The 13,176-nt window shown below is 39.0% G+C and overlaps 1 protein-coding gene across 1 annotated transcript in view; it reads right to left on the reverse strand.

Annotated features, from left to right (window-relative positions):
* Nucleotides 1–8,140: 8,140 nt before the first annotated feature.
* THBS2 (thrombospondin 2) overlaps nt 8,141–13,176 on the reverse strand; it is a 54,950-nt gene continuing 49,914 nt past the window's right edge. Inside the window, exons 21-22 of the mRNA XM_081940895.1 lie at nt 13,100–13,176; nt 8,141–10,807 (exon numbers count right to left, since the gene is read on the reverse strand). The exon at nt 13,100–13,176 is cut by the window's right edge and continues 63 nt beyond it. Of these exons, the coding sequence (XP_081797021.1) occupies nt 10,800–10,807; nt 13,100–13,176 (85 nt within the window). The 3' untranslated portion in view covers nt 8,141–10,799. The remainder of the gene's footprint in view (nt 10,808–13,099) is intronic.

Genomic DNA, 13,176 nt, shown 5'->3' on the forward strand with positions numbered 1-13,176 from the left:
AGCCTTTTTGCAAACCGCACAATCCAAAAACACCTTACACCCCTTTAGATCCAAACCTTTTGCGAACTCCGGCATCTTTCTAAGAACACGGAAACTGGCATGTCCCAATCTTCTGTGCCACTTGTGAATACACCTGGAATGCAAAGGTTTACCAGTTAGTGAATTCTCAACATTAACAGTTTCATGAGGACCCTCAGGCTTGCTCTGAGCAATCTGTTTCTGTTTTGTCTGTTTGTTGGCTTTAGGAGCCTTTGGCACAGTAACACTTTCTCTCTCTGGGACAACTCTCTCTGGGTTCACGTTGTGCCTTTTTGGAGTTTGCATACTTGCCTGTGCTTGCCCTTTAGGCTTTGGCTTTAAGTAATAAACACCACCAATCAGCATAGTTTCAGCAACAATATCTCCATCTTTAACTAAGTAACTTGCTTTTTCGAGGTGGTGAACCTGGAACTTTAACTCTCTAGACAAGTGACTTTGACTAAGCAAATTACTGGTTGCTGAAGGTATGTAATAAACATCAGGGATGTGTGTATCGAGCTCTTCAATGTAAACAGTTCCTTTTCCCATAACCTTGCAAGTGTGGTTGGTGAAGGAATACAGTTCTCGATACTCGGGCTCTGGTTCGCCCATCTCTGTGAAAAGTTCCCTTCTGTGGGTAACGTGCACAGCTGCTCCACTATCTAAAGTCCACAAAAGACGTCTGTCGAACTTTGGATCAGGTTGTGGAACGTTGGTTATGGCCAGTGTCACAAGTGGAGCTTGTGAATCACGCCTTGGACCACGACGGCCTTGTCTTCCGCCTCTACCTCTGCCTCTGGAATCTGTTCCTCTGGGCTGGTACGTGACGGGAGCTGGAACTCGTTGGGGACAATCCCGGGTGTCATGTCCCACACGGTTGCAGGTGTAGCATTTTGGCATCCTTGGAACGTAGCCTCTTCCTCGGAAGGGACGTCTGGCTGGAGCCTTTGATGCTGGAGGCCGGTGCAGATGTGGTGTAGCTAACCTGATAGCTTCGTCTTCCACTAAAAGTCTGCAAACGTGGTTAACTGTGCGTTGAGCAATAGGCACGTAGTTAATCTTTGCAACAGCATCTTTCCATTCATAATTCAATGAGTTAATGATGATGCTAATCATTTGGATATCATCGATTACATGGCCATTTTGTCTCAATTCACTTCTCATTCTTTTCAGTTTGGTCAAATGTCCACCAATTCATTCACCAGGTTTCAACTTCGAACCATGGAACTCAGACATGAGCAAACATGAGGATTCAATTGAAACGGGCCTGTAGCAATCTTCCAAAATAGCCCATATTTCTTGGGCAGTTGCATCAGGTGGAAAGATACCTTGGATCTCAATTTCCATTGACATGAGTAAAGTCGTGATTGCTCTGTTTTCGAGGTCTCTCATTGCAGGTGTCCAGGGTTGACGGGGAGGATTAAAAACCATAGAATATGTGCCTTCTCTTCGAAGCAAGAGCGCAATTTCACTGACCCAGGCTTTATAATTCTCTCCTGACTCCTTTAATTTGGACTCACCAGTCAAGGGGGTGACTGTGAATACCTGCTGAGGAACAATTTGTTGCTCTGGTTGCAAATCTGGTTGTTGAACCAGGGGATGCTGGGGTTGCATCATTGGCCTTTGTGTGGCAACATCAAATTGGCTTCCTCGAATTCGCCTTTGGCTTTGCCTTTTTCCATCTAGGGAGGATTCAGCACCGCCAGGGGGTGTTGAAGACTTAACCTTTGTGGGCAAAGTTTGGGCTTCTGTAAAACTCATAGACAGATCTCTAAAAATCTGGTCCAACTGCTTCATCTTTTGCTGTAATAATTTTTCTCCGCCAGCAGATGGCAGTGCAGCTTCACTTTTTGGCTGCCTCACCTTTCTATACGTATGCGGAAGTTCAGTTGACTCAAAGGGACCACGTGACCTCGGTGACGTGTACATGTCTCTTTGTTCTAATTGACCAATGAACTCTGTGGGGTGTGTCTTAGGCTGTTGTTTTGAAGACAAGATGGCGTCCTCAGACATTTTGGGAGTGGGGGAGCTCCTCTTACTTTGCTTTATTTCCTCAAAGCACATTCTCGCCTCCCTAGCATATCTTTCGAAACGTTCTATTTGATCAAGATAGCTTTGCATTTCTTGCTCATCATCTGGGGGGATTTCATAAAATCTGCTTTCTGCGTGGGAGGATTTTTTTTGTGCCGGCAGTTGCCATTCATCAATTGTTTGATAATCTGCGAGGGTCTGGGAATGGAGTGGCTCTGGCAGAGTGGGAAGTTTTGGCTTGGCCCCCAAAAATTCATAATCTCCTGGAGATATTTTAGAAGGAGGAACCACTGACCTCGTTTCGTGGATGTCGCGTCCTGTAGCTCCTTCCCCCATATCTGGCTCGGCACTTTGTTGCTCCTGGAATACGTTTGAAGGTTTTTGCTTCTCTGTGTCCGAGGGAGCCTCCTTGTCAGAGGAAGCTGATTCATCTGTGCTCGCCCCATCTTTCCTTTTCTTTTTTTTCTTTTTCTCCGACATTGCTAATTAGGCTTAGTCGGTTATCTTTAGATAGCGCGAAGAGAAAATACAGCCATAAATTGTAACCATCTCAGCTGGTATCATCAAAACCAAACTCTGCATACCAAGTTGTCAGGGGAAAAACGCCTGATATCTGAGATCAATGGACCGTGGCTGATTCCCTTCCGCATATCTTTTGAGATATTGAGAAAAATAAAAGTCTTTAAGTATATTCTAATTAATAAACAAACTTTAATAATAAAATAATAAAAGTAAATGAAACAGAAAATAACTAATGGTTACATTTTGATAATGAAAGCTAGGTCTGCCAAAGTTGGCTGCCAAACAAAGAAGAAAAGAATTTGGAATGTGTAACCGCATGCGCAATAAATCACTTTCAGATAAGAACCTTTTTTGTTTTATGACCTGCGCAATAAAGCTTTCTTAGTTTAACTCCTGAATGTCAGTTCATGCCTAGCAAACTTTTTAACATCATGACAGGAAGGGACCTTGGAAATCTTCTAGTCCAACCCCCGGCTCAGGTAGGAAACCCTATACTATTTCAAACAAATGATTGTCCAATCTCTTCTTAAAAACTTCCAGTGTTGGAGCATTCACAACTTCTGGATGCAAGTCATTCCATTGATTAATTGTTCTTAGAGGTATATTCCTACATAGTCACATTGATGTACCCACCAGATCTACATATTCATAAACAGACCTTGACTTTGACAAATAGGGAAGAAAATGGTAAGTGAGCACCTGTCTACCCTAGTTGAGTTCAAATAACCAGGACCAGAGAGATTGCACCCCAGGGTTCTGAAGGAACTGGCAGACGAGATCTCAGAACCACTGAACTATATCTTTCAGAGATCCTGGAGCACTGGGGAACTACCAGAGGACTGGAAAAGAGCTGATGTGATTCCCATCTTCAAAAAAGGGAAAAAAATAGATCCAGGAAACTATAGACCTATCAGCCTGACCTCAATACCAGGAAAGATACTGGAAAAGATAATCAAGCAACAAATTAACGAACACCTAGAAATAAACAAAGTAATAGCCAAAAGCCAACATGGGTTTGTCAAAAACAGATCATGCCAGACTAATCTTATTGCATTCTTTGACAAAGTGACAAAATTAGTGGACCAGAGGAATGCCGTCAATATAGTTTACTTGGATTTCAGTAAGGCATTTGATAAGGTAGACTATAACCTACTACTAGATAAAGTAGAAGAATGTGGGTTGGACAGCATCACCACCAGATGGATTTGTAACTGGCTGACTAACCACACTCAACATGTAGTCTTCAATGGAACTGCATCTTCATGGAGGGAAGTATGCAGTGGAGTACCCCAAGGCTCTGTTTTAAGCCCAGTACTCTTCAACATCTTCATCAATGATTTGGATGAGGAAATAAATGGGGAACTCATCAAATTTGCAGATGACACCAAGCTGGCAGGAATAGCCAACACTCCAGAAGATAGGTTTAAGATACAGAAGGATCTTGACAAACTTGAACATTGGGCACTATCTAATAAAATGAAATTCAATGGTGAAAAGAGTAAGGTTCTACATTTAGACAAGAAAAACAAAATGCACAGGTACAGTATATGTGGTACCTTCCCCAATAGTAGTAACTGTGAGAGGGATCTTGGAGTCCTAGTGGACAACCATTTAAATATGAGCCAGCAGTGTGCTGCCCAAAAAGCCAACACAGTTCTAGGCTGCATAAACAGAGGGATAGAATCAAGATCACGTGAAGTGTTAATACCACTTTATAATGCCTTGCTAAGGCCACACTTGGAATACTGCATTCAGTTTTGGTCGCCATGATGTAGAAAAGATGTGGAGACTCTAGAAAGAGTGCAGAGAAGAGCAACAAAGATGATTAGGGGACTGGAGACTAAAACATAGGAAGAACGGTTGCAGGAACTGGGTATGTCTAGTTTAATGAAAAGAAGGACTAGGGGAGACAAGATAGCAGTGTTCCAATATCTCAGGGTTTGGCACAAAGAAGAGGGAGTCAAACTATTCTCCAAGGCACCTGAGGGTAGAACAAGAAGCAATGGGTGGAAACTAATCAAGGAGAGAAGCAACCTAGAACTGAGGATAAATTTCCTGAAAGTTAGAACAATTAATCAATGGAACAGCTTGCCTCCAGAAGTTGTGAATGCCCCAACACTGGAAGTCTTTAAGAAGATGTTGGATAGCCATTTGTCTGGAACAGTATAGGGTTTCCTGCCTAGGCAAGGGGTTGGACTAGAAGACCTCCAAGGTCCCTTCCAACTCTGCTATTGTACTGTATTGTATTGTATTGTAAATCTTAATCTTGCAATCTTAATTCCCTGAATATAAAATAGTGATAATACCAACTAATTTAGAAATGCGTTATTGCTGTGATAATAAAACTGGTGCTCCATGGCACAGGACCTAGTTATCTGCGGGATCGTATCCTGCCCCATACATCCCTTCGGCCGATTCGCTCTCACAGAGAGGGACTCCTCCGGGTGCCGTCCACTAGGCAATGCCAGCGGGCGACGCCCAGGAGTAGGGCCTTCTCTGTGATGGGCCTGACCCTCTGGAATGACCTCCCCCCGGATATCAGGACTATCACTGACCTCTGCTCCTTCCGTAAGAAGCTAAAAACCCACCTATTCAATTTAGCCGGCCTGGCCTAATTCCCAATTTTAGGCCCTCAAGCCTGCATTTTTAAGTTTTTTAGGGGTATGCTTTTTAGTTGTTTTTAATTTTTACCTTTCGTACAGCTGTATTAGGTTTAATTCGTTTTTAAGGGTATAGGATATTTATCTTTTGTATTTGTTTTAATGAGACGCCTGTACACCGCCCCGAGTATGTTCGGGGAGAGGGGGCGGTCTATAAATCCTGAAAAATAAATAAATAAATAAATGGTGAGAAGAATTACTTCATTTGCTTGCTGAAGAAATTTTGTAGGATTACTAAATTACTTACCTTTCATATCTTGGAGTTAAATTATGTGCGGTCTGTATTTTCTCCCCACATTCCATTTGGCCTGCTGTATTACATTTCTTTTATAAGTTAAAGTTTTACACAATGAAATGAAAGCAGATGCTGTTAAAGATTACTCTACCATTCAAATATCTTGTCATTTTCCAAGTTTATAGTAATAAAGAATATATTGACCAAAGTGAAACAGCCTGTGAATGGATATTTTCTATTATCAGATTTGATTTTCTTAAAAGATCTAGAATACATGTTTTTGCAGTACATAATCTATGAAGCCAGGTTTGCTATCTCAAATAATGTTAATACTGTGGAAAGTAAAATAATTCATGTTCTATAATCGCTGAATATGTAATCATGCTGAATATGTTATCATGCCTAACACTGGTTTGATATTGAGAATAGCATGACAAACAGAACCTGTGCAATGAAAGGTTCTGAGCCATGGTGACACAGTGGTTATAGAATGTTGTATTGCAGGCTAACTCTACCCACAGCCAAGAGTTTGATACTGACCAGCTCAGTCTTTCGTCCTTCTGAAATTAGTAAAATGAGGACCCAGATTGTTGGGGGCAATATGCTGACATTTTGTAAACTGCTTAGACATTGCTGTAAACTACTATGGAACATTATATGTAAGTCTAAGTGATATTGTTATTGCTATTCCTTCACTTCTGGAGTCTCTATATCCTAGTGCTGACTCATATTTTGGCATATAGTTTCATTGTTCTTTATGAAATTACCTTCCTTCCAAAGAACTACTTACCTGTTATCCTCTCCCCTAATCCAAATATATGAGAAACTGGGATCCCACACCATGTGCTACTTTCTGGCAATTTAAAAGGGGAAAAAAAGTCAACTAAACCCTACTTTTGAATCCATCCTTTCCAGGGAAATTACATGGGAAAATCATACAGGGGAGAGGGGACACCCACTTAGGATAAGGGTTAGTCCCCATAAATTCAAAGTGGAAAACAGACATTGCCAAGAGATTTATAATGCATCTGAATGTTTAGGAGAACATTGACTTTTGGAGTCCACCATTATTATGCATCCTGGTAAAATACATGGGAAAATCCTATTGTGTGTGTGTCAGCAAACTCATTTAAGTTAGTATTAGGTCTGTATGAAGTTGGAGAGCAAAGTGGAGGTTGCCGGTGGGTTTGTTCTACATAGGTATGCTTAGGATGAATGTGCCTTGAGGAGCCAGCCCTAACTAGTTTCCTGTTAAAATGCATGGTAAAGTCCTATTGGGGTCGGGGTTAGGTCTCCATGAATTCAGAGGGCAAAATGGAAATTGCCAAGGTATGTTTAGCAGGGTGCTCACTTTTGCAGCTCGCCTATACTTTTAAAATACATGGGATAATCCTATTGGGCAGCAAAACCAGTTAGAGTTAGGGGTAGGTTTCCATGAATTCTGAGAACAAATTGGAGGTCACCAATGGATTTGTACTGCACCAGTATGCTTGAGAAAGCATTCCTTTTGTACACTGTTCTATCTTTATCTTTGTTTCCTGTTAAAATACATGAGAAAATTCCAATTGGGGGCAAAGTCACATAGGGTTAAGGTTAGATGTCCAAGAAGTCATAGAGGAAAATGGAGGTTGACTATAGATTCATAGTGCATTGGTATGCTTAGGAGGATCCTGACTTTTGAATCCTGCTCTATCTGCATTTCCTGGTAAAATACATTGGAAAACCCCATGGGGGGGGGGGAAACCCTCTTAGGGTTAGGGTTATGTCTCCATGAATTCAGAAAGCAAAATAGAAATCTCCAATAGACTCATAGTGCATTAATATGCTTATGAGGATCCTGACTTTCAGAGCCGGCCCAAACTTTGTTTCCTGTGAAATTACATGGAAAAATCCCACTGGATGGCCAAGCCACTTAGGGTTAGGGTTAAATGTCCATGAATTCAGATAGCAAAATGGCCATAGCCAATGGATTTGTAGCACACCAGCATGTAAAGGGAAGTTCTGACTTTTGGAACTTGTCCTATCTTTGTTTCCTGGTAAAATACATGGGAATGTCACTTTGGATACCTGTTTCTGATTGGTCTACTTAGTTTCGTTGGCTGTATTATTTTCTCTTAGAATGTTCCTGACTATTGTTTTGGTTCCCCTTTATCTGTATGTTGATGACTGGTTGTGTGATAAAGGACATGTGGTCTATGCCAGGGGTCTCCAACCTGAGCAACTTTAAGGAAAATGCCGGCTGAGGAATTCTGGGAGTTGAAGTTCATAAGTCTTAAAGTTACCAAGGTTGGAGACCCCTGGTCTATGCAACTATTCACGAATTCTGCCCTAAAATCTGTAAAGTAACCCAAGTACTTGCATTAGTCTTGACAAGAAACAAGTCTACTCTAAGCCTTGTTTAAAGGAGCACAAAAAGTAGAGACAGCCCACTATGATAAACTCTACCTCACGTGTCATCAAAATGAGTAGAAATTACAAGAGATGACCTTGCTACATGAGCTACTCATCTAGCTTAAATACAATATGCAAGGTTCCATTCCACTGCTAACAATACAAATGGTACCAAACATTCAGTTTCAACAAAACGTGAATTCCAGAAGAGGGGCCGTTTGGGACTGTTGTCATTTTTATGACTTCAGATTAAACTATGCAAAAGTAAAGAGAACACTTTCAATGAAGCCTTTGTATAGTTTATTGTCTACTGTTAAATGTATAAAAATGAATAAATGAGGGACATTAAATGGTGAGATTATGTCTGAGCAAACAATAAATAGTTATTTACAGTTTTCAGCAAAATAAAATGTAAGTCTTATTGACCCCCTCATGCACTTAGACACACACATTCACACACAAACTCCCTTCCTCAGATACAAGCACACCAGACACAAAGGAAAAGACAGACCATCATAAATAATTTACATAGCATAGGCAGTTATGATACAATCAAAATATTAACATCTTAGTCCCAGCACTGATGCCTTTTTTATTTAAAAGATACAAAAACATTATTACATTAACAAAGTTTCCCTCAATAATTCTTCTCTGGGACTTAACAGCAATACTTTCAATGCATTAAAATATGATTTGTAAAAGACACCCTCAACAAACCTCATTAAAAAAACATTTAAATGTCTATTAATATGACAAAACAAAGAATGTGCAATAAACCAGAAACCCCAGATTCTTGATAAGGCATATATAAAGTCAAAATCTGTTGAAAACTGTATTCAAAGCAGAGGAATGGAATGTGGCTTACTCTAACACATCCTTCAAGCAATTCAAGAGATGATTCTTGAACAGCCATTGGGATGGGGCAGCAACAGTGACACACACCTTTCCATCCCCCAGTGGCTATTTTATACATTTTGATAGGAAAATGTCAGATTTGCATCTACAAATTTGCTGTGACCATTCTTGGCTGCAGGCAAACTTGTGGATGATCTGAATCTTACTGTTCTTTGTTTGAAGCACTTCTCTTAGTATGCCTTTGAATGGATATCAAACTCTGAGTAATTCCCAAGCCTGATCTAGCAGGGTTGGTTAAACCTGATCTTGTAGGGTTTGGTGTGCAGAAATGAACAAGAATGTTAAACATTTTAATTCCCAGTTAGCAGAAGTTTGTTCCTGGAGATGGCATCTGCCAGCTAAACATGTAATCCTCTAAACTCAGCACATTCACATGTCTACCAACCACTTTTGGTATAACATGATGATATTTTGGATTGAGACAGAAGTCCTTATGTTTTTCTATATGTAAACCTCATCCATGAATCAAACCATACCAATTAAGTATATCTTCCAGAGAAAGCTTGTTCAGTTTTAAAACAAGAAGAAAATGATAAATATAAGAATACTAAGTCTATAGCTGAATAACTTGTATCTGGTTAGACTAAAGGGGCCGGTGGGCCTTTAGTACAGTTTTCTTGAAATGATCTATATACAGCACACATACAATAAAAATTACAAGCACTGAGGGCAATGGCAAATATCAAGGTTCCATTTTCAAGGTCTCAATGGTTATTTAATTGTTTGACAGTTCAGAGCAATTAAAAATTGTACATATGAGCAAGTACATCCATATTTTCCCATTATATCATCAAAGGCATTCATTAGCTATCTTCTTTGAGATCTTTCATTGTTACTGGACTTTCCGGTGAGCTTTGAAATTAAGTTATTGGAGAATGTAGCTGTACACCACAATAATAAATAACATCAGTATCCTCATAATTGGAACTATGTTACTAGATCTTGATAATGGCTGCATTTCTATCTTATCAGCATTTTGAAATCAAAGTGCAAGCATGTAGAAGAGGTGGGAAAGTGGTTTGTGAGATGTGGCCACAAACTATTTTCACAGGAGCTTCATGCACACAAGCAGTTGGCCTTCAAAATTGCTTTCCTTCACATAAATATAGGTACGATGGCAATGCCTGCGTGATGTCACCGCATGCAATTCTTGCAAAGGCATACTTACCATTTAAAACCTAGTTGGAATATTAATGTGATCCTGTTCTCCTCCTAAAATATTGGGCTGTCTCAACTCCAACTCATGAGAACTGTGATAAAAATTCTGAAATAACCAACATTCTTATGAATTTGTTTTGGTATAACAGAAACCAAGACATTATGTGATATGTAACTTCTTTCATGGAACCCAGCTGAAATATTAAACATTGATTATAAAAGAGGACTTGCTTTAATGCAAAACTCTAAGAAGATTGCTGATCTAAAAAGATGATAGGAAATTATTAACATTTGAATAACATCTTCATGTGTTAGATGTACCATCTTCTTTTCTTGACTTAAATTCCCATAGCTTCTCTCTGAGCAAATTGGTAAAGATTGTCCTTCTGCTACAGTATATCTTTTGGACTTTGGGAAAGCAAAGCCTATCTCTCATCTGAACAAGTTACAAGGGTTTAAGAGGTGATCTTATATCTAACCATTTCCTTCTGCTTGCTATATTGTCTGCTCCCCAAACCTTATTTCTGCCATATTTATATCTATATAATACATAATATAATTACACTTTTACATTTTATATGTAAACGTCATTAAAAAAAACTAAAACAAATTAACAAATATTTATGCCATGTTTTCAATCCACATGCCAATCTTTTTCTGCATCAGCAATGAGTTCAGTGGTCACATTTAATCCAAACTCCTTGGAGGCACTTAGGTGTAGTGTTGGAGAGATCCCTCCTGGTAACAGGGTTGTATAAGGTCAAGGAAACGTAGAAAAAAAAATAAGGGATTTGAAGTACTAGGATGTATAGAGGTGTCTAGGTTGAACGGCATCTACAGTACATTGCTTTTTACAGAGCTGCAATAATTCAGGCATCTGCATCAGAAAGAAGCAATTGGTTAGTACAGTGGCCACATTTGGACAGGTAAACTATGGGTTAAAGCTAAATTAACAGATAGGAATCTCATTTATTTCAATTGACCTAAAGTTCTACATAGATAATCGAGGTCTTAATTTCATTGAGACTACCCTAAAGAAGATAAAATTTGGGACACAAATTTTAAACACCTTAGTTCAGAAATACGAAACATTTTGCAAGCTTTTTTTTTTTTTGCCTCAACATCTTCCAAAGGAGACTTGGAGAACAAATAATCAGAATACAATAAAATGTGAAGAGTAAAAACAATTATATCTCAAGTACGTCAACAGATTAATATTTATCACATCTGCATCCTGACTTTGTCCAGGGCACTTTACATAGGTTTTTCCTTTCAACAATATAAATTAATCTTGTCCAAGGCCGGCTAAATAAGGTTTCCCAAATCTATTACTCTATATCAGTCTATATGACCTAATATTTTCCAGACTTGTTGGAATGCAATTTTCATAATTTTTAGGCAGCATGGTCCTCAAAACTATCACTCTTGCTGTTTATACTTTTTTAAAACCCATTTCTGCAACTGATTTAGAAACACATTTGACTTTAATCAACATCTGCACAATAATGAATCACACATCTTGATGTCCTCAGAAAAACAGCCAAAAGTTATTTGCTCTAGTTTTTCCCCTCTATCCATAGCCTGATACATACATCTGACCTAATCGCATTTAGTATATGGGAATACATGTTATAATACATAACTACATCTGCCAGTTATTACATGTAATCTGAGCCTGAATGTATATATTTATGTTATTCAACCATTAGAATATGTCTTTTCCAGGCCTCACAGTGTACACAGTATATACTTTATTTTCTTCCCTCTCTAAATTGTCCCTTCCAGGGTGAGGTATCATTCAATTATATAGCTTCACTCTAAGATGGAGTTGAGGATCTGACTCTGCACCTGAATATTGTAAGAGTTTGGGTGGGGACAGACAAGCTTAAATTCAATCCAAGCAAGGCAGAGTGACTGATTGGAAGCTGACAGATTCCAATAGAATTTCATCTTTTGACCTTGATGGGGTTGTGTTACTGAATAAGTCTACAATTGGGAGGTTCCTTTGGATACTTGGTCCTCCTGCTAGAAGGAAGCATTAACAGGACAGCCTTTGCACATCTTTATGTCAGCTACAGCCAAATTGTGGATCCATAGGTGTGATGGCCTTGTCACATCTTATTTGAATTACACCAGTTTGTTCTACCTTGGGCTAATCTTTGAAGTCCATTTCAAAACTGCAAATGATCCAGAAAGCAGCAGCCCAAATAATAACAGGCTCAGTGCAATTTGCCCATGATATACCTCTCCTATGGGAGAATCACTAGTTGCCTGTTGGTTTCCAGGTGTAACTGAAACTGCTGGCCATCTTTTTTGTTTAGGTAACTAGGTAACTCCAAGACATCTCTTAGTGAATTCTGCCTATACAGTGCGATCTAGAAAAAGAGCTTGCTGTGGCTGTCAACTCCTATGGGATCGTGGGAACAAAACTTCTTTGTGGTGGCCTCTGAAACAGACTGCTCTTAGATATAAGGCTGGATTTCTATCTCTACTAGTTTTCCAGAAAACCTGACTCTTCATTGAAAATGGAGTTGATGGAAAGTTTTGAGGAACTGATCCCATGAAGGAGAGGGGTGGTAGTGATGCCAATTATAACCATTTTTTAAAATAATTATTTAGTATGATGTCATACTGATTATTGCACTGGAGAATTCTAAGCCATTAAATAAGTTTGATTGGAATAGTATATAACACCAATTAATTAATTAATTGATGCCTACATAAATACACCATTCCTACGTATTTAGCCCATGTAGCCTATTAACTTCTTAGAAGGCTTTGAACAGCAAAAAGCATCCTCTCCTCCTGCATTACTAGCAGCCAATAAGAATTAGAATCAAAATCAGAATTTATGCTCAGTTGGAAAGTTGATCCAGAAATGCATAATCATTGTTGATCACAAATTAGGCAAACATGTCACTGCAAAAGAGTCATGACAAATCTAGCACTAAGGAATTCACATCAGTTGTGTTACTGAACATGGTGGGGACTCTCTAAATGTATATTTAGAAACCAAATAATGAGCATGTATATCAGAAGCAGACAATTCAGCATTCTTTCTTCATATCCCCTCTCCAAGCTTTTATCTTTCCAGAAATTGTTTAAGGAAACTGAAATGTTTGGAAACATATAATTACTATTGCAGTAATAATCTTAAATTTCAATTTACCTTTACATTCATATTTGAGGTCAGAGAAGTATACCATCTCTTGTGAAAAAACAAAAAGACCTAACCGTCCACCAGCA

This window comes from Natrix helvetica (assembly GCF_964273705.1).
Source record: "Natrix helvetica genome assembly, chromosome: 2".
Classification (NCBI taxonomy): domain Eukaryota; kingdom Metazoa; phylum Chordata; class Lepidosauria; order Squamata; family Natricidae; genus Natrix; species Natrix helvetica.